The following is a 22,332-nucleotide window of genomic DNA, read 5'->3' as shown; positions in this document are numbered from 1 at the left end:
CATAAGCAGATTGAAAAATAATTATTTATTGACAAGAATTGTGTGAGAATCAGAATGGATGACTGATAATCATTGAAGTGCCCAATATCATCATGTCTTTGGAAAACTCCACTGTAAAATAAGGAGTGATTCAGTACAATACCAAACACATACAGGACTGAGCAAATTATCAAATTACAGTAAGCAGCTAGCTACATTAATAGTCATTGTAGAATAGATCATTTTGTAATATGAAGATGAGAGATATGGAGAGAAATCAATCTTCAATCAGGTTAGATCTTGACCACTTGGCCGGCCACACAGGGACTGACTCTCTTCCCATCTATCGATGGGGAGCTCCTCTGGATGAGTAGCCTGCCGTAAGTCCCTCCCACCTGGCCCTTGGTCAGGCGTCCAGGATTGACACACACACAACCAATCACATCCTGTGAAAAAAATATATATTTTTAAGCTTCATTGTAAATATGTGTGTGCGTGCGCGCATGTGTGTGAGAGAGAAAGATGGAAAGAGAGAGCGTTTCCACTGTGTGAACCAGCTATGTTGTTCACCTTGATGAAAAAGCGTAGCTCGGAGGGGACGATGAGCACATCGGGACTGAGGGGCATCTGGCCATAACCCTGGAACTTCTCATAGTCCATGTTCACCTCCTCCACAGGCGGGTACAGGGGGTAGTAGCTATATATTGCACACAGAACAGGGAAGAAATGAATCATTCTTGCCCTCAAACGAGTCCAAGAACAATAGCCAGAAAATGAAATAATTACTGTGTGGACACAGGATAGTAGTGTGTGGAATCTATGCCCTTTAAGCTAAACACTCCCCCCATTATTTTGGCCATGTGTTGTTACCTACAATTCAGCTTTCAGCTCCTAATGTGTAACATGTTTGATATTTTTGAACACAATGGAAATAAGTTATTTGTGTTATCCTAGACAAAACATGTTATGCATTGTATCCACATTTGTGGTTGTATTGTGTTTTTAATTGTAAAAACAAATAAATAAATCAATCCCTTAGACCCCTCTGTCCCTGCGCTTACTCACTTTCTCTGGGTCAGCATATGCTTCAAGATGCGTGAGAATCTGTCCGAGCCAGAGGCACTGAAACACAGAACACTATCACCTCAAACACTTTGATCGAAGGAGCAGTCATGTTAAGCGATATACATCTGTGAACACCAACGAAATACAATGTAGACGTTTGGAACCGAACACACATGCACTCACCAACTGATCTCCTCTGCTCCCATGTGGAAAAGGATGTCTGTAGAGGTCAGGCCAAAGGTCACGCCATCGATGAGCAGGGTGCAGGGATCAGGCACCAGGGTCACACGCTGAAGAGCCAATGAAAAAAAACTAATGTAACATTGAAGTAGGGCACGTTGTTTTTCTATAATCGAATAGTATGATAAATGATACTATGATAATACTATGACAAATGATACTATGATAAATGATACTATGATAAATGATACTATGATAATATGATAAAACATTCTATTTTCTGAGTGACAGCAGGTATCTATCTCAGTTTTGAATGACATCATGTGGGCCATTTCACCTTTGCGTCATCCTTGCTGAGGTCCGGCAGGATGAAAGGGGGTTGTGGGTAAATGAAGTGATGGTGGACATCTCTCTGGGAGGGAACAAATACCAACCGACATCCAACTCTGAGGAGGAAGCAGAACTGTGTTCACAACAGCAAGGGAAGACTGAGCTAATGCGGTTGGTATGTAGGGGGTAAAATGAAGCAGTGTGGGTGTAGTAACAGTGTACTAAATAGGTAAATAGAAAGTCATATTTACCCTTTGGTGCCTTCCACAATGCTTCCCACACACCTGGAGAAGATGGCATCAAATGTTTCCGTCACCAGAGATTTCTGTCACACACCAAGAAAGAAAAAACAATCAGCTTCTGATAGAAAATGCAAGTCAACATCCTAGATATTGAAAAATAACTTGAGTCAGTAGCCAAGACAGAGAAAATGAAAAGGTACCTCTATCTGCTCATGTTTGGAGTCCACAAAGGGTCCCAGCTGTGGGTTAGAGAGGAGATGTGAGGGACAAACATACAAACTTCAGCCAAAGAGTCAGTGTGTCAGTGAGTGAGTGTGACCTCGTGAAAACATATCAATTCTACTGACCAGTATGCAAACGTCAGGGCGGTCCCTGGCGATGACGTTGATGAGGTCCACCAGGGGGTCAAAGGTCAGGCCGTCAGAGGGGGTGTAGGGACCACAGGCCACCATCACCATCAGCTGCTCTGGAACTGCGGGACAGCAGGGACGTTAGGGAGGGGGGTCTAAGAGAGCTGTCAGAGGGGGTGTAGGGGCCACAGGCCACCACTACCATCAGCTGCTCTGGAACTGTGTTAGAGCAGGGACGTTAGGGTGTGTAAGTGTGTGTGGTGCATACTCAGTTCCCTTCCTTACCATCAGGAATGTCCATGTCAATTTCCTGTTTGATGGGAGTAGAGTAGAATGGGAGAGGGACACCCTAAGAGATTGAAAATATCAAACAATTAAACAAAGAAACAAGAACTTAGAAGTCATACTGGTCAGCTTGAGAATCTCCAACAGAGCTTTTAGTCCTGGAATGGGCTTGATCAGGATCCAGGAAATCAAACAAAGGTGTTTTAGAAGAATCCCACTGACCTCAAAGAGTTTAGATGCCACAAACTTCCTCCCTGAGGTATTCATCCCCTCCATGACGACCACCTGTCCAGGGAAGAGTGAGTAGTCTCTGAGTTCAGACAGGTCTACTGGCACCTGTCGCCCCCCCTGATCAGGTCCTGCCTCCAACAGCACTGATTGAGAGTTAAGCTTCCCATTACTGTCACAGCACACCTGTCCCAGTACAGTCACACTGTCCTACAGACAGAGAGAGAGAGAGAGAGAGAGAGAGAGAGGAGAAATTAACACACATCCCTACACACAGCAGTGAAAGTAACAGGGGGAACATACTGTGTGAGAGTAGCTGGTAGGCAGTGAGCTGCCTGAAAGTACCTGAGCAGGAAGAGACACAGGGGAGAACTCTTCTATGTTGAAGTTTGTCCTCAGTTCCTCTCCCAGCTCCTCAATCTTCTCGGTCAACACTGGCAAAGACAAAAGACAACATTCACGTCGGCACATAAAAAAATGAAATAGAAAGTCCAAAAACAACACTAATGATCTAACAGTCAAGATGAATGAAGGATGAGGAATAAGGAAGTAGTTGTGTCATCACAATCCTACTATAATCCAATAAAGTTGTTTAAAATAACTATCACAGTTGTAGTTTTGTTGCCTACCGTTGCGGACATCCCTCAGCCTTTGGAACATGTACTTGTAGTTGTTAATCAGAGAGTCCTCTGATCCCTCTAGGAGCTCCAGCTGAACCCCGTTTGTCTGCCCTTTCCTCCCCGCCCAACGTGTGCCCTGGACGGCCCCAAATGTAGACACCACCTCCCCCCGACCTCCACGCTGACTGTACTTCTGAGAAGGGGTCACACTGCAGAGAGGAGGACACATTTGGGGATAAGGCAAGGGCGAGTGTGTGTGTATTCACAGATGATTGTAGCGGTGTATCCATGTACACTACATGACCAAAAGTATGTGGACACCTGCTCGTCAAACATCTCATTCCAAAGTCATGGGCAATAATATGGAGTTCGTCCCCCCCTTTGCTGCTATAACAGCCTCCACTCTTCCGGGGCCGGGGGGGGGGGGGGGGGGGGTTTGCTTCCATTCAGCCACAAGAGCATTAGTGAGGTCGGGCACTGATGTTGGGCGATTAGGCCTGGCTTGCAGTCGGCGTTCCAATTCATCCCAAAGGTGTTCGATGGGGTTGAGGTCAGGGCTCTGTGCAGGCCCGTCAAGTTCTTCCACAAGGACCTCGACAAACCATTTCTGTATGGACCTCTTTGTGCACGGGGGCATTGTCATGCTGAAACAGGAAAGGGCCTTCCCCAAACATTTGCCACAAGGTTGGAAGCACAGAATCGTCAAGAATGTCATTGTATGCTGTAGCGTTAAGATTTCCCCTGACTGGAACTAAGGGGTCGCACCAGAACCATGAAAAACAGCCCCAGACCATTATTCCTCCTCCACTAAACTTTACATTTACATTTTAGTCATTTAGCAGATGCTCTTATCCAGAGCGACTTACAGTAGTGAATGCATACATTTTTTTGTTTTTGTTTTTGTACTGGCCCCCCGTGGGAATCGAACCCACAACCCTGGCATTGAACACACCATGCTGGCGTTGCAAACACCATGCTCTACCAACTGAGCCACAGTTGGCACTATGCATTGGGGCAGGCAGCATTCTCCTGGCATTCGCCAAACCCTTCAGATTGCCAGATGGTGAAGCGTGATTCATCACTCCAGAGAACACGTTTCCACTGCTCCAGAGTCCAATGGTGGCGAGCTTTACACCACTCCAGCTGAAGCTTGGCATTGCGCAGTGATCTTAGGCTTGTGCGCGGCTGCTCAGCCATGGAAACCCATTTCAGGAATATCCAGACGACAAAAAAGAAGAAACCTGCACACTGCTCTTGATAGTTTCACTGCTCTTTAATAAGCCTCACGTAAAGCTTATTAAAGAGCAGTGATACTATCAAGAGCAGTGTGCAGGTTTCTTATTTTTTCTCATTTTATTCAACTGTTACCATGCACCTGCAAAAAAGATAGCTCAGATGTGCGAGTGCCTTTTGAATATTGAGACGAACAGTTCTTGTGCTGTCTTTGCTTCCAGAGGCAGTTTGGAATTCGGTAGTGAGTGTTGCAACCGAGGACAGACAATTTTTACGCGCCACACACTTCAGCACTCAGAGGTCAGGTTCTGTGAGCTTGTGTGCCTACCACTTCACGGCTGAGCCGTTGCTGGTCCTAGACATTTCCACTTCACAATAACAGCACTTACAGTTGACTGGGGCAACTCTAGCAGGGCAACATTTTTACGAACTGACTTGTTGGAAAGTAAGAGCTTCAGTGGGGGCATTCTACTGCCAATGTTTGTCTATGGAGATTGCATGGCTGCGTGCTCGATTGTTTTACACCTGTCAGCAACGGGTGTGGCTGAAATAGCAGAATCCACTAATTTGAAGGGATGTCCACATAGTTTTGTATATATAGTGTATGTAGTTGTGTATGGTGTACCTGGGGGAGAAGCTGGCTGAGCACAGCAGCAGGCCAGGGCTGGCTATAAGAGCTGCACTCCTCTTAGACTGGGGGTGTTCTGGGGTGGTCAGGGCACGCTTCTGAGAACCCTAAAAACACACATAGCAACAGACAGTTTATTAAGCACACCACTGGAGGTGAGGGGGAGGTCCAACCCGTTACTAGATGGGTGTGCTTAATAAACTGTCCAGTGAGTATGTGTAAAATACCTTAGCTGGGGTGGAATAGGAGTCCAGAAGACTCTCCTCTTCTTCTTCTGCTTTGATTCTGGAAAGGCAAAGTTAAGGGAGAGAACCAGATAGAGTCCTGTATTGTTCAAACTGTTAAACATATAAACACACATTGAAATATTTCTTTAGCAATCGTAAGCAAAACATTTAACATTGAGATAGAGATTGTATGTGTATAAACTGTAGAGGATACAGGTCATGCAGCGAGTTGATATCCCTGGTTCTGTTGTGTGATTCCTCTCGCTTTGCGATGGCCGGTTTGGCCTTGTATTTCTTGTTTAGAACCTGCAGCAGCCCAAGATCAGACATGCAACAATGAACACCAAGCGAGTGTGAGAGTGATAAAGGGGTCATGTGTCTCTCTTTCTCCCACCTCATGCTCAAACTGCTCCAGTGTGTTCAAACTGAGTTTCAGTCCTCCCTTGGTGGTGCTGAAAGCCACCCACTCCAGGACTATCTCATTCCCCTGCAACCTGTTGCACAGACACTGCTCCAACACTGGAAAACAAGTACAAAGCATGCCAAGATCACTGGTCATTTGGCTAACAAAACATTATCAAAGCAAGTTCCTTTGTTAGTTTAATGGGATAAGACTAAGGGAAGAAGAAAATTGCACTTACTCTTGTACAATATGTCGTCTCCACAAACAATGTCGAAAATTTTCAGCTCCGATTCGATTCTATGTGCATTTACTAATGCCATTGTTTTACAAATTAACTGAGCCAATTAACGTGTGGAATATCTGATAAGAAAAAAAATATATATATAATGAAACAAGATAAATCAGCCAACTGCTGCCAAGAACAATGTTGTGATAGTTAAATAGCCTGCTAGCTAGCTATTTTAACAGCCTTGCTACCACTTCTGACATCATTATGATTCCCAAATATGCGAACAACCAACTAAAAGTTGACTAGCTAACAGTTATACAACCAACAATAACTTGACTAATAATAACAATAGCAGTTGGGAAACTACCATTACCTTTCCGTACACTTCTCATCGATTTTGCCGCGAAATTTCGTCGCAGATGTTGGCGGCCGGATTAGACGTCACAGATCAAACCGTAGAGCTACAAAACGAGACGCTAGGTGTATTTGCCAAGCTGCACTGCCATCTACTGTTCATTTCGATTGTGACGCTTAATGTTTAAATCCATAAAATACATGAATACAGAGGAAAAAAGAAATGGAAAAAATATGTCTCGCTGTATCTTAGTTTTAATTTACATTCATATCATAGAAACATACATATTTATATCGCACTTAATAAATATCACAATATATAATACAAAACAAAAACAATTAATTGACCGTTATGATACAAGAGAACGAAACGTCAGCATGTTCAGATTTCATTTCCACTTGCAAAGTTCTTGGAAGGTCTGCTGCAGGTGAGCGTGTCCGCCTAAGGAACACAGTGGTAAAAACAGGACTAGTAAATCATATGCTCACATACCCTAGCCATGGCTACAAGGGTATTTATAATACTGAACTCAAGTCCAGCACAATCTAGAATATTTCAAAGCAGTAACACAGCCATAGTGTTAGACTTGGCCACTTATCACAACACAACATATCATATTATAAATTGTTTACATGGCATGATTTATTAGTGGACTTCCACAAATACTGTATCATAAGTGGCATGCCTGGATTTGAACCTTTATTTAAAGCTTTTTCATCACTGTCCCCTTTTCTTTGTATGTCAGATGGTCCAGCACCATCCTCAGACAATTGCTTTATTTTTTGGTGTAATTCAAATTTCTGTATAAGGCTTAAAATACAGGATAAAATCTTGCTATGTCACATGATTGTGCAAAACACAGGGCCCTAGTATAATACGCTGGACTCAACTCAACACTCTGGATTCACATCCCACTGACCTGTCCCCAGTAACACCTGCCACTAGGCACTACACGGCCAGCTGTGACTCTCTGTAGAGACTCATGGAGAGAGGCTGACAGCTCATAGGTGTCCTGCACCTAACACACACACACACACACACACACACACGTCATATACTGTGAAATCGATCAAAATGTATTGTTTAGGCTCTTTCACAGTACAGTAATTGCAGTAGTTATGTAGCTACCATCATGCGGTCCAGACAGGCAGCTCTGAACTCCATGTTGGTGCTGCTGCTCACCACACAGCCTATAGATCTCAGCATCACCCACAGGGCAGAGCACATCTTCTCCTGAGCCTGACAGACCGACAGACAGGCAGATCGACAGACAGGAAGACCGACCGAGAGACCGGCAGACCAACAGGCAGGCAGACCGACACACAGAAACAGACATATCAACAGAGAGACAGACAGACAGACAGGTAGGTAGGCAGAGAGACTGACAGACACACAGAGAAAAAAACAGACAGAGACAGACAGACAGGCAAGAGAGACAGACAGAGAGAAAGACAGGCAGAGAGACAGAAAGTCGTCCAAACATGTACATGTGTATGGCATTTCCCAAACCTATAATGATTAGAAGAGAATCTCTGATAGTGAATTTTGTGCAATGTGTATAGTCAGAGTACATAGTGCTTTACTTTGTGTATGTGTGTTTGTGTGTGTGTGTGTGCCTGTGTAGGTAAGTGAGTGAGTGTGTATAGACTCCGAGTACAGAGCACTTGCCTTGTCTCTCAGCTGCTGGTCTTTCAGCGTGCTCTGCAGCAGTGTGTTCAGGGCTGCTGTCACTGCCTCCCTGTTGTACCTCAACACATCCTCCAGGTGGAGCTCTAACAGCTCCTCGCTGGCTGCAGGAAGACATTAAACTTTCAGCCAAACCACTGTGATGAGAGACAATGTAAATTGATATTTCAATGTCACCCTGGAGTGAACCACAATTGCTTCGAATGTTAGAATGCACGATTAAAATAACAATGAGGTCACCGAATTGGTCTTCTAAAGAAAGGCTGCTGACAGGTCATGCACGTGGTTTAAGGGTAATCACAAATATGCCACTCCAACGGTGTTGTTCTTTTGATTACTTATAACATCAGAACACTATAATGCAACATTGGGTTTTACATTTAAACTCCACTCCAATCATTTAAACTAAGAGACAAACAGGAGTTTGACTGTGGTCTGCTTCCTACCTCCTGAGCACAGTGAGCTGTAACTGTCTGTTAAATCATATTGTGTTGACACTGAGTGAAACAAGCCTGTGGTAAGACATAGACTCATTTTCTCCTTGAGTGAACCACAGCTTCATCAGTCAGGGTACTTAAACCACAGCTTTTGTTTGTTGAGTTTATTTCCTCACCCATGAAGTCAGAGAGCTGGGAGTGGAAGGGGTCACTGTGCTGGAGGAACAGGAACAGAGAGAGGTTCTGATCCACAGCGGGGATCCATTCTGGCTCAGTTTCCTGACACTGTGCTCTGTCTATACTGTACACAGTGTCACTGCAGAGTGGATCTGTTGAGAGGTGGTAGCAAAGTAACGTTAATGTAAGACAGTGTTGAAAGAATGGCTGTTTGAAATTAGCAGATGGATTGTTAGCGTCATCACACAGTAAATGAGTTTGTCCGCAAGACCCTAGTCTGAACATAATAATGCATACATAACAAGCCGTGTTCAGTGGACTGGATGTCATCGTTTCTAAATATTTAGGTCATGCTGATGATAATAATAGGCAACATGCACCGAACACGTCTTTGCATAGTCACGCCTACTCAATGCTAAATTATGGAAATGTAGTTCATGCCCCATATAGTCATCGGTGAATGCAAATACTGAACAGTATTTGCAAAACAATTGTCCAAACCTGACTCAATCCCTCACTGCAAGGAGTAGGTATTTAACCTGTGTATCAGGACATGTTTTACATTGTGTCTATGTTATAACAATATTCTTAGATAAAAAATAGATATATACTGCTCAAAAAAATAAAGGGAACACTTAAACAACACATCCTAGATCTGAATGAAAGAAATAATCTTATTAAATACTTTTTTCTTTACATAGTTGAATGTGCTGACAACAAAATCACACAAAAATAATCAATGGAATCCAATTTATCAACCCATGGAGGTCTGGATTTGGAGTCACACTCAAAATTAAAGTGGAAAACCACACTACAGGCTGATCCAACTTTGATGTAATGTCCTTAAAACAAGTCAAAATGAGGCTCAGTAGTGTGTGTGGCCTCCACGTGCCTGTATGACCTCCCTACAACGCCTGGGCATGCTCCTGATGAGGTGGCGGATGGTCTCCTGAGGGATCTCCTCCCAGACCTGGACTAAAGCATCCTCCAACTCCTCGACAGTCTGTGGTGCAACGTGGCGTTGGTGGATGGAGCGAGACATGATGTCCCAGATGTGCTCAATTGGATTCAGGTCTGGGGAACGGGCGGGCCAGTCCATTGCATCAATGCCTTCCTCTTGCAGGAACTGCTGACACACTCCAGCCACATGAGGTCTAGCATTGTCTTGCATTAAGAGGAACCCAGGGCCAACCGCACCAGCATATGGTCTCACAAGGGGTCTGAGGATCTCATCTCGGTACCTAATGGCAGTCAGGCTACCTCTGGCGAGCACATGGAGGGCTGTGCGGCCCCCCAAAGAAATGCCACCCCACACCATGACTGACCCACCGCCAAACCGGTCATGCTGGAGGATGTTGCAGGCAGCAGAACATTCTCCACGGCGTCTCCAGACTCTGTCACGTCTGTCACATGTGCTCAGTGTGAACCTGCTTTCATCTGTGAAGAGCACAGGGCGCCAGTGGCGAATTTGCCAATCTTGGTGTTCTCTGGCAAATGCCAAATGTCCTGCACGGTGTTGGGCTGTAAGCACAAACCCCACCTGTGGACGTCGGGCCCTCATACCACCCTCATGGAGTCTGTTTCTGACCGTTTGAGCAGACACATGCACATTTGTGGCCTGCTGGAGGTCATTTTGCAGGGCTCTGGCAGTGCTTCTCCTGCTCCTCCTTGCACAAAGGCGGAGGTAGCGGTCCTGCTGCTGGGTTGTTGCACTCCTACGGCCTCCTCCACGTCTCCTGATGTACTGGCCTGTCTCCTGGTAGCGCCTCCATGCTCTGGACACTACGCTGACAGACACAGCAAACCTTCTTGCCACAGCTCGCATTGATGTGCCATCCTGGATGAGCGGCACTACCTGAGCCACTTGTGTGGGTTGTAGACTCCTTCTCATGCTACCACTAGAGTGAAAGCACCGCCAGCATTCAAAAGTGACCAAAACATCAGCCAGGAAGCATAGGAACTGAGAAGTGGTCTGTGGTCCCCACCTGCAGAACCACTCCTTTATTGGGGGTGTCTTGCTAATTGCCTATAATTCCCACCTCTATTCCATTTGCACAACAGCATGTGACATTTATTGTCAATCAGTGTTGCTTCCTAAGTGGACAGTTTGATTTCACAGAAGTGTGATTGAGTTGGAGTTACATTGTGTTGTTTAAGTGTTCCCTTTATTTTTTTGAGCAGTGTATATATAAAACACTTTATCATCACTAGATAAACAAATCAAATGTGATGTATTATTTAATATTTTGCTCATCGCAGTACCTGAGGTGGTGGAGTGTGTTGGGGTACAGGTAAGCCCAGAGAGACCCAGCCCCTCCAGGGCCAGACAGGCAGGCAGCTGCTGTAGGAAGGCTGAGGGCCCCAGCAGGGGAAGGTTACTGGGGCTGTACAGCAGCACGTACCACTGGGGTTAAAGACTGATGGTTCAGTAGGAATAAGGGTCTACTGTCACTACTCAGACATCTTTCAAATGGCCTTATCTAAACAACTAGCCCCCGAGGCAAGGGGATATGAATACATAACACGCAAGACATAACACAGGAATGAGAGTGAAGGTGTGTGTGTGTGATAGATAAAGGATATCTGTATGCGCGTTACTCTGGTTGCCAGGTTGGGGTACTGCAACACACAGGGAGTGAGAACAGTGACTGGTAGGAGGTGCAGCTCCCCATACAGGCCTCTCTCCATGGCCTCAGGCGGGATAAGTAGAGGTAACCCACCTCCTAATACAGGGTGGACTCGCTGGCACCACTGGCCTGCTCCTACTGACATGGGAGGCCTGCAGGACCAACACACACACACACACACACACACACACACACACACACACACACACACACACACACACACACACACACACACACACACACACACACACACACACACACACACACACACACACATCATTACAATATGATGTACTGTGAGTAAAAGAGGTCAACTGTTTCTCCAACCTATACAATGACAAGAGACATGGGACTAATGCTGACTGCGTGATAGAAGAAGCAACGTCCATGATCACAGTCTGGTCCTTCAGGGCGAGTCTCTCTGCCTTCCCACTAAGAAAAACCAGAGTAAAACACATGAATAACATAATATTATTCCACAATACACACACATGAAATATATTCAGTGGCAGTAACAACAGAATGAGAATATACCTAAAAATTCTCTGGTATGTTTCTCCTTCCAATTTCAATTTGAGGTGAATTTTCACCCCTGCGTTAGTCAGGCTCAGTTTGTGCAAGAAGCCCTCTGTGTGTGACCACACCGTACATCTGTCCAGTTTCACCTCACTGATCTGGAGAATAAAGGACACATACCCCACTCAGTGTCACACCTTTCCATTGAGTTACTTCAGTTGCTCACTGTGCTCTGTGTGGTGGCTAAAATTAAAATTGTGCAGTACACTATTTTGTGGAGATACTCTCTTGTCTATTGTCAACTGACTAAGCCTGGTGGGTACTGTAGTTCACCCACCTGGAAGGACAGAAGGAAGTGGAGAGGGCCGTAGTTTTCGGTGAAGTCACACAGTTCCTCTGGGTCTGGGTCAGGGCAGTGGGAGGCAGAGGGGCCCAGTCTCTGCCAGAACTCTAACACAATCCATTAGAGAGGAGGATAAACACCGGAACTCAGTTGGAAAACAGACAGAAAGCCAAGACTCATTAAAGGGCATGACTTCGCACATTTACTAAAGAGCCTATGCACAAACTGTGGGCACAGCTGTGTGTGTGTGTGTGTGTGAGACCCTAAGTCAACCCAAAACAGGACCAACTTTTCTCAACCTTCTGTGTACTACAAGTACTACCATGTGTCTAAATTATTCATACCCTTCGTAGTTCAGAACCCACCTTGTTGGACTTCTTTCACTGTGACTCCTGAGCACCAGGGTCCTGCAACTGCAACTGTACAAATAACACATTAGCTAGACCCACGGCTAGTTTAACCTCATGTTTTTTTATGATTTATAAAAGCTTCTAGGTAATTCAGACCTGTCCATACCTGTGCAGTTGACCACCTGGCCGCTGGGTGGCTGGCAGGGCGCGGCCCACAACAGGACCAGTAGTCCCCCTCTATCTACGACTAAGGACTTTTCTAGCCGTTCTCTCCCCCAACGGGCAAGCAACATCAGTGATCGTAAAACCTAACACAAAACAAACGACTATTTGGGATAACTAAACTCAAAGACACATTGTGATAGCTGAAGAAAATCCACATCTTCCCGTACTAGAGGTTGGTTGTGTGGCGTTAGCTAGCTAGCTAGCCGCATGGAAGTGAAAACTGTGGCTAGCTAGCTAACTAGACAAGAGAAAGCGGTCAATTTCGGTTTATCTTTATATTTCCAAAAATGCACCTGTTGTATATGTTTCATCATCTTCACTGAGAGTTCCCGTCCCTAGCAGAGAGGAGACAGGTGTGGTGAAACGTGTCAGACGTTCCGTAAAAGCGGCTTGACAGACTTCAAGACATTTGCGCCTTTGATCCTTTCGGATTGAAATCTCGCGCCACAAATGGATGCGCTTCGGTTTGAGGCACGCGCAACGCGCATCTTGCTGTCCCGCATCCCGTCATCTCATCCTGCAATATTTTCAAATGACAAATCCCGAGTTTATTTAAAATAACAACAGTTTAATTCAGTATATGACACATTGTGTTCAGGGGTGGTTTCATCCATTTAAAAAATCAGCCCTATCATTGTGGGTCATCAAAGGGTCAAGGGACAATAACATGCTTTTAAATGAGTATATGAAAATGCACGCTTACTCCGTGACAACCATGGACACCTACATGACTCACTGCCAGACATTTGGGTAAAACTTGATATACTACCGAATGGTGATTTGCTTTCATTATAGGCCAACTCTTGCAACTCTGGTCTGTTTATGTGTGTTGTGTAGTCTAATTACACTTCTCTCTTTTCCATCCTTAACTGCTTCTCTCCTTTACTCCCTGCAGAATACCTCTGTGGGTGGCACCACTGCTCCGCGCTGCTTCGCGCCCTAGGAGTGACCACGCACGGCGGAAAAAGGCCTACAAATGCATTCAGCGGAAACTGGTGAGGGAGATGCTGATTGTATCACAGCATTAATTGTGTGTATTTGTATTTATTATGGAGTGTGCCCTCAGGCCAATGCTCTACTACCACACATCTATAACCCAAAATCCATGTGTACATGTGTGACCACGCACGACGAATTGACACCACTGTATAATCAAAGATATTATCTAAGTGAGTTTCAGTATATTTACATTTACATTTAAGTCATTTAGCAGACGCTCTTATCCAGAGCGACTTACAAATTGGTGCATTCACCTTATAATATCCAGTGGAACAACCACTTTACAATAGTGCATCTAAATGTTTTAAGGGGGGGGGGGGTTAGAAGGATTACTTTATCCTATCCTAGGTATTCCTTAAAGAGGTGGGGTTTCAGGTGTCTCCGGAAGGTGGTGATTGACTCCGCTGTCCTGGCGTCGTGAGGGAGCTTGTTCCACCATTGGGGTGCCAGAGCAGCGAACAGTTTTGACTGGGCTGAGCGGGAACTGTGCTTCCTCAGAGGTAGGGAGGCGAGCAGGCCAGAGGTGGATGAACGCAGTGCCCTTGTTTGAGTGTAGGGCCTGATCAGAGCCTGAAGGTACGGAGGTGCCGTTCCCCTCACAGCTCCGTAGGCAAGCACCATGGTCTTGTAACGGATGCGAGCTTCGACTGGAAGCCAGTGGAGAGAGCGGAGGAGCGGGGTGACGTGAGAGAACTTGGGAAGGTTGAACACCAGACGGGCTGCGGCGTTCTGGATGAGTTGGAGGGGTTTAATGGCACAGGCAGGGAGCCCAGCCAACAACGAGTTGCAGTAATCCAGACGGGAGATGACAAGTGCCTGGATTAGGACCTGCGCAGGGTCGTACTCTGCGAATGTTGTAGAGCATGAACCTACAGGATCGGGTCACCGCCTTGATGTTAGTGGAGAACGACAGGGTGTTGTCCAGGGTCACGCCGAGGCTCTTAGCACTCTGGGAGGAGGACACAAGGGAGTTGTCAACCGTGATGGCGAGATCATGGAACGGGCAGTCCTTCCCCGGGAGGAAGAGCAGCTCCGTCTTGCCGAGGTTCAGCTTGAGGTGGTGATCCGTCATCCACACTGATATGTCTGCCAGACATGCAGAGATGCGATTCGCCACCTGGTTGTCAGAAGGGGGAAAGGAGATGATTAATTGTGTGTCATCTGCATAGCAATGATATGAGAGACCATGTGAGGATATGACAGAGCCAAGTGACTTGGTGTATAGCGAGAATAGGAGTGGGCCTAGAACAGAGCCCTGGGGGACACCAGTGGTGAGAGCACGTGGTGCGGAGACAGATTCTCGCCACGCCACCTGGTAGGAGCGACCTGTCAGGTAGGACGCAATCCAAGCGTGGGCCGCGCTGGAGATGCCCAGCTCGGAGAGGGTGGAGAGGAGGATCTGATGGTTCACGGTATCAAAGGCAGCAGATAGGTCTAGAAGGATGAGAGCAGAGGAGAGAGAGTTAGCTTTAGCAGTGCGGAGAGCCTCCGTGACACAGAGAAGAGCAGTTGAATGCCCAGTCTTGAAACCTGACTGATTAGGATCAAGAAGGTCATTCTGAGAGAGATAGCAAGAGAGCTGGCCAAGGACGGCACGTTCAAGAGTTTTGGAGAGAAAGGAAAGAAGGGATACTGGTCTGTAGTTGTTGACATCGGAGGGATCGAGTGTAGGTTTTTTCAGAAGGGGTGCAACTCTCGCTCTCTTGAAGACGGAAGGGACGTAGCCAGCGGTCAAGGATGAGTTGATGAGCGAGGTGAGGTAGGGGAGAAGGTCTCCGGAAATGGTCTGGAGAAGAGAGGAGGGGATAGGGTCAAGTGGGCAGGTTGTTGGGCGGCCGGCCGTCACAAGACGCGAGATTTCATCTGGAGAGAGGGGAGAAAGAGGTCAAAGCACAGGGTAGGGCAGTGTGAGCAGGACCAGCGGTGTCGTTTGACTTAGCAAACGAGGATCGGATGTCGTCAACCTTCTTTTCAAAATGGTTGACGAAGTCATCCGCAGAGAGGGAGGAGGGGGGGGGGGAGGGGGAGGAGGATTCAGGAGGGAGGAGAAGGTAGCAAAGAGCTTCCTAGGGTTAGAGGCAGATGCTTGGAGTTTAGAGTGGTAGAAAGTGGCTTTAGCAGCAGAGACAGAAGAGGAAAATGTAGAGAGGAGGGAGTGAAAGGATGCCAGGTCCGCAGGGAGGCGAGTTTTCCTCCATTTCCGCTCGGCTGCCTGGAGCCCTGTTCTGTGAGCTCGCAGTGAGTCGTCGAGCCACGGAGCAGGAGGGGAGGACCGAGCCGGCCTGGAGGATAGGGGACAGAGGAAATCAAAGGATGCAGAGAGGGAGGAGAGGAGGGTTGAGGAGGCAGAGTCAGGAGATAGGTTGGAGAAGGTTTGAGCAGAGGGAAGAGATGATAGGATGGAAGAGGAGAGAGTAGCGGGAGAGAGAGAGCGAAGGTTGGGACGGCGCAATACCATCCGAGTAGGGGCAGAGTGAGAAGTGTTGGATGAGAGCGAGAGGGAAAAGGATACAAGGTAGTGGTCGGAGACTTGGAGGGGAGTTGCAATGAGATTAGTGGAAGAACAGCATCTAGTAAAGATGAGGTCAAGCGTATTGCCTGCCTTGTGAGTAGGGGGGGAAGGTGAGAGGGTGAGGTCGAAAGAGGAGAGGAGTGGAAAGAAGGAGGCAGAGAGGAATGAGTCGAAGGTAGACGTGGGGAGGTTAAAGTCACCCAGAACTGTGAGAGGTGAGCCATCCTCAGGAAAGGAACTTATCAAGGCGTCAAGCTCATTGATGAACTCTCCAAGGGAACCTGGAGGGCGATAAATGATAAGGATGTTAAGGTTGAAAGGGCTGGTAACTGTGACAGCATGGAATTCAAATGAGGAGAAAGACAGATGGGTCAGGGGAGAAAGAGAGAATGTCCACTTGGGAGAGATGAGGATTCCAGTGCCACCACCCCGCTGGCTCGATGCTCTAGGGGTATGCGAGAACACGTAGTCAGACGAGGAGAGAGCAGTAGGAGTAGCAGTGTTATCTGTGGTAATCCATGTTTCCGTCAGCGCCAGGAAGTCTAGGGACTGGAGGGTAGCATAGGCTGAGATGAACTCAGCCTTGTTGGCCGCAGACCGGCAGTTCCAGAGGCTGCCGGAGACCTGGAACTCCACGTGGGTCGTGCGCGCTGGGACCACCAGGTTAGAGTGGCAGCGGCCACGCGGTGTGGAGCGTTTGTATGGCCTGTGCAGAGGGGAGAGAACAGGGATTGACAGACACATAGTAGACAAGCTACAGAAGAGGCTACGCTAATGCAAAGGAGATTGGACTGACAAGTGGACCACACGTCTCGAATGTTCAGAAAGTTAAGCTTACGTTGCAAAAATCTTATTGACTAAAATGATACAGTACTGCTGGCTGGTGGAGTAGGCTAGCTAGCAGTGGCTGCGTTGTTGACTTTGAACGTGTAGCTGGCTAGGTAACCTCGATGGTTTCAGTACTACACCTTGTCATGATACAAAGCAACTTTGTAGCTAGCTAGCTAACATAACACTAATCAAGACGTTCCTTGTATGTATTTAGTTTCTACAATGCTGCTCGTCGGTAATAGTTGGCTGGGTTAGGAAAAATGGCGTCGCGGGGGACGGAAATAGCTGGCTAGCTGACCTCGATGGCTGGCTAGCTAACCTCGGTAAGTACTAAACTACACAATTATCAAGCTATGACAAAGACAACTAAGTAGCTAGCTAGCTAACACTACACTAGTCAAATCGTTCCGTTGTAAAGTATTAGTATCTACAGCGCTGCTAGTCGGTAACGGTTGGCTAGCTAGCAGTGGGTTAATGATGACTAGGTGTGTTGACTAAGTCTGGCGCCGCGTCTGGCTAGCTCACCTCGATAATTACTCAAACTACACAACTATCTTAGATACAGAGACAGCAAAGACAACTATGTAGCTGGCTAACTAACACTAACACCACACTAATCAAGTCGTTACGTTGTAATGTAATAGTTTCTACAGTGCTGCTAGTCGGTAGAAGTTGGCTAGCTAGCAGTGATGACTAGCTAGCTAGCAGCTAGGAGTGTTGACTACGTTAGGAGGACGAAGATAGCTAGCCTCGATAATTACTCAATTACTCTAAAACTACACAATTATCTTTGATATAAAGACGGCTATGTAGCTAGCTAAGAAGAATTGCTCAGATCAAACAAATCAAGCCGTTGTAATGTAGTGAAGTGTAATATTACCTGTGGAGCGAAGAGTAGTGCGACTGCTCGCTCCAAACCGGGGGTGCTGTCTGGATGTTATCTGTTACTAGCAAGTTATCGATTTCATGAACCTTGTTTCTTAGGCTACATATGTTAATCTGGGCCTATTTTTAAAACGTTTTCTGGGATTCTTGTTGTTTTTATTGTTTTACTTGGAGGTTTATCAGAGGTAGACATGCCAGTGATATTTATGTTTGAGCTGATAGCACAGAGGCGCTGCACACGGTGGACTACAAGGGCAAACCGCCTCAGTGCTAACAGTATGACTCAAGTTTAGGTTCACTGGCACATGATTATTGCATACAATAGCTGTACGCCTACAGCGTCATTGCGCAAAATGGTACGTAGCATAATCTGGATATGTGTGCAACAAAAGTTCAACATTCACCTTCTGCTACCATTTCTGTCAAGCTGTCTGCACATACAGTTTGACGCAGACGTTCGATAAATCAAACCTATGGACCTCACATAACGCACTGTAACTGCCTCTACAACGCAATGCTGCAAGGCAAACACAGCATTCCATTGAAAATGAATGTGTTTCTGGTGTACCAAAATGCAATGACACTGTCGGTGTGATCGAGGTGTCAGGCTCTACAGGGCTGGGTGTCTCAGGCACTGCACACTCTTGGATTGCATCATACCTGGCAGGCTGCTCCTACTAGGTGACATGGAGAGGATCTGTGTCTGCACCACGTACTCACACTATTGGTGTCCCCCAGGGCTCGGTTCTAGGCCCTCTCCTCTTCTCTCTATACACCAAGTCACTCGGCTTGATTATAAATTGAATGCTCTCTCCTATCATTGCTACAGTGCATTTGGAAAGTATTCATACCCCTTAACTTTTTCCACATTTTGTTAAGTTACAGCCTTATTCTAAAATGGATGAAATAGTCCTCGTCAATCTAGACACAATACCCCATAATGACAAAGCAAAAACACGTTTGTAGAAATTTGCGCAAATTTATAATAAAAAAAATTGAAATTAAATGTATTATAAAAAACCCCGGAAATATCACATTTACATAAATATTCAGACCCTTTACTCAGTATTTTGTTGAAGCACCTTTGGCAGCGATTACAGGCTCAAGTCATCTTGGGTATGACGCTACAAGCTTGGCACAGCTGTATTTGGGGAGTTTCTCCCATTTTTTTCTCTGCATTGCTATTTTCAGGTCTCCAGAGATGTTCGATCGGGTTCAAGTCCGGGCTCTGGCTAGGACACTCAAAGATATTCAGACACCTGTCCAGAAGCCACACCTGCGTTGTCTTGGCTGTGTGCTTAGGGTCATTGTCCTGTTGGAAGGTGAACCTTCACCCCAGTCTGAGGTCCTAAGCACTCTGGAGCAGGTTTTCATCAAGGATCTTTTCCTCGATCCTGGCTAGTCTCCCAGTCCCTGCCGCTGAAAAACATCCCCACAGCATGATGCTGCCACCATCATGCTTCAACGTAGGGATTGTGCCAGGTTTCCTCCAGACGTGACGCTTGGCTTTCAGGCCAAAATTCCATCTTGGTTTCATCAGACCATAGAATCTTGTTTCTCATGGTCTGGTAGTCCTTTTGGCAAACTCCAAGCGGAGTTTCCCCAGATCTGTGCCTCATAACAATCCTGTCTCGGAGCTCTATGGACAATTCCTTCGACCTCATGGCTTGGTTTTTGCTCTGTCAACTGTGGGACCTTATATAGACAGGTGTATGCCTTTCCAAATCATGTCCAATCAATTGAATTTACCACAGGTGGACTCCAATCAAGTTGTAGAAACCTCTCAGGATGATCAATGGAAACAGGCTGCACCTGAGCTCAATTACGAGTCTCATAGAAAAGGGTCTGAATACTTATGTAAATAAGGTATTTCAGTTTTTTATTTTTAATACATTTGCAAAAATTTCTAAAAACCTTTTTTTTCTTTGTCATTATGGGGTATTTGGTGTAAATTAATGAGGAAAATAATTTAATCAATTTTAGTATAAGTCTGTAACGTAACAAAATGTGGAAAAAGACAAGGGGTCTGAATACTTTACGAATACACTGTATGTGGATGACACTCAACTACTTTTCTCCTTCCCCCCTTCTGACACCTGGGTGGCGACACGCATCTCTGCGTGCCTGGCAGATATCTCAGCGTGTATATCGTCACACCACCTCAAGCTCAACCTCGGCAAGATGGAACTGCTCTTCCTCCTGGGGAAGGCCTGCCCGCTCCAAGACCTCTCCATCACGGTTGACAAATCCACGGTGTCCCCCTCCCAGAGTGCAAAGAACCTTGGCGTGACCCTGGACATCACCCTGTTGTTCTCTGCAAATATCGCTCCTGCAGGTTCATGCTCTACAACATCCGTAGAGACCGGAGGTGGCGAGTACGACCCTACCTCACACAGAAAGCGACGCAGGTCCTAATCCAGGCACTTGTCATCTCTCGTCTGGACTTACTGTTGGCTGGGCTCCTCGCTTGTGCCATCAATCTTGCAGCCCGCCTGGTGTTAAATCTTACCGAGCTCTCCCATGTCACCCGCTCCTCGGCACACTCCACTGGCTTCCAGTCGAAGCTCACATCCAACAAGACCGTGGTACTTGCCTACAGAGCAGCAAGAGGAACGGCCCCTCCCTACCTTCAGGCTATGCTCAAACCCTTCACCCCAACCTGAGTCTGCCATCTTTGGTCTCTTGGCCTTCCCACCCTTACAGGAGGGAAGCTTCCGCTCAGCCCAGTCCAAGCTCTTCTCTGTCCTGGCACCCCAATTGTGGAACCAGATTCCCCCTGAAGCTAGAACAGCAGAGTCCCTGCCCATCTTCTGAAAGCATCTGAAACCTTTCCTCTTCAAAGAGCATCCCACAGTCCCCGCCCCCAACCCCACGTAAAAAATGAACTAACGCTCACACTTGACTTTTTTTCCCCTCACTAGCGCCGACTTTGCTGATAACTACTTTATTGAGGAAAAATGTACGTACTACGACTGAGATATGTGATTGTGCAACCTAGCTATCTTAAGATGAATGCACTAACTGTAAGTCACTCTAGATAAGAGCGTCTGCTAACTGACTAAAATATAAATGTGTGTGTGAGTTAGTGTGAATGACTGATGCATTGAGGTCAGGGATTTTTGACCAGTGAGCACTGCACTTGACTCTCCCATACATCTCCCCTTTACCCCATACAGTATCACCATGGGGTGGGCTGCCAGAAGGGTGACGGTGGCCATCCCACTTATGTCTACCCATCAGAGCTGAAGCAGTTGATGCGCACTGTGTTCCCAGAGGACGTCTGTGACTACCCTGACCCATGCCACGCACAGGTCAGACACAGAGGTTAAAGGTCAAATATGTATTTGAAGCAAACACCTTTGCTATGGGTTCTGTTCTTGACTTGATATTCCCACAAAGTTTATAATGGGTTATATCAGTATTGATTGCCTTTACTATTTAAATGTTATTATACATTATAGAATTCTGCTTCTAAAAGTGCTCTGTTGTGTTCTGAGTATAAACACTCTTCTTCATGACCTATGTGTGAAGGTGGTGCAGGTGACTATGGAGGACCTTCAGGGAATTGAGTCCTCTTGACTGAAGAGGGCACTTACATAGCAACAGCATAGCTGCATAGCGACAGGCCTTGGTTTGTTAAGGGCCTTTAAAGTTGTTACCACAAGCACTGTTATTAAAGCATTTTATCCCTCATATTCAGACATCCATGTACTATGTGTGTTTTCGCTTTTGATTCCAACAAAATCAAAATAAACTGGGAGAACAATAGGAAGTACTGTGGTTTTTAAGCAAATATTTACATATTACACATTGATCCAACTAAATAAACCAGTTTTAATGACGTTTAACAAGATGTATACGTTTTTGTCAGGTCAAACAGAGAGATTTGATCCATCCTGTGAGTGATAACGATGTTAGTAGAGGACAACACTGAACTGGAGAGATATGTATTCAGTTACAGCTTGATGTCGGGTTGTTGGGTCCTCCATACCTTCTAGTAGTATTCATACCTCTGACAGCTGTATGTCTGCCACACCGTAAAAGAGAGGACTGCAGTATATGTCACACAGAGAGCATACTACTGTTTCAATGTAGAGAAATGATGTTTTAAATACAAAGATGCAAACACAACTAACCACACAGCATTATTACTTTATCTTTGGATAAGTTTTATACTTATCAATAGAGCAGTCAGCATTGGGGACATAGTAGTAATGTTCAGAAGTCTAAACAACTTGGGAGATAAAAATGTAAAATCAAAATGTGTTCTTTCAATTTCTCTATTCTTTCAATTACATAAAATGCTTTTTGATAAAACACAGTGACGATAGATAGCAGGCTTTTATGTTGGGATATACTTGACTTCCAGTCTTGAGCACATATGCTAACG

General features: G+C 46.0%; 2 protein-coding genes and 1 long non-coding RNA gene across 3 annotated transcripts; 1 reads left to right on the top strand and 2 right to left on the bottom strand.

Moving 5' to 3' along the window:
• Positions 1-10: 10 nt before the first annotated feature.
• On the bottom strand, positions 11-6,382 carry pola2 (polymerase (DNA directed), alpha 2). Its single transcript, NM_001140152.1, has 18 exons — positions 6,373-6,382; positions 6,009-6,130; positions 5,762-5,886; positions 5,582-5,673; positions 5,368-5,425; positions 5,138-5,247; positions 3,289-3,488; positions 3,005-3,093; positions 2,654-2,869; positions 2,432-2,495; positions 2,144-2,268; positions 1,997-2,035; positions 1,806-1,879; positions 1,562-1,670; positions 1,228-1,334; positions 1,045-1,101; positions 550-676; positions 11-425 (listed from the first exon to the last, which is right to left on the bottom strand). The coding sequence occupies exons 2-18, from the start codon at positions 6,088-6,090 to the stop codon at positions 273-275; spliced, it is 1,827 nt and encodes a 608-aa protein (NP_001133624.1). The 5' UTR covers positions 6,091-6,130; positions 6,373-6,382; the 3' UTR covers positions 11-272.
• A 206-nt stretch (positions 6,383-6,588) lies between these two features.
• Positions 6,589-13,122, bottom strand: zgc:195212 (DUF4554 domain-containing protein). Its single transcript, XM_082975083.1, has 12 exons — positions 13,009-13,122; positions 12,657-12,798; positions 12,506-12,559; positions 12,135-12,247; positions 11,816-11,955; positions 11,645-11,713; positions 11,238-11,433; positions 10,917-11,052; positions 8,654-8,806; positions 7,483-8,144; positions 7,274-7,372; positions 6,589-6,795 (listed from the first exon to the last, which is right to left on the bottom strand). The coding sequence occupies exons 1-10, from the start codon at positions 13,027-13,029 to the stop codon at positions 7,873-7,875; spliced, it is 1,296 nt and encodes a 431-aa protein (XP_082831209.1). The 5' UTR covers positions 13,030-13,122; the 3' UTR covers positions 6,589-6,795; positions 7,274-7,372; positions 7,483-7,872.
• LOC145879499 (uncharacterized) lies at positions 12,783-21,249 on the top strand. The gene is made up of 3 exons (XR_014392290.1): positions 12,783-13,465; positions 13,611-13,710; positions 21,119-21,249. It is a non-coding gene; the product is annotated as an uncharacterized LOC145879499 (long non-coding RNA).
• Positions 21,250-22,332: the final 1,083 nt, after the last annotated feature.

This window comes from Salmo salar, chromosome 05 (genome assembly GCF_965601325.2).
Source record: "Salmo salar chromosome 05, fSalSal1, whole genome shotgun sequence".
Taxonomy (NCBI): domain Eukaryota; kingdom Metazoa; phylum Chordata; class Actinopteri; order Salmoniformes; family Salmonidae; genus Salmo; species Salmo salar.
This window is presented reverse-complemented; position numbering and strand designations above follow the sequence as displayed.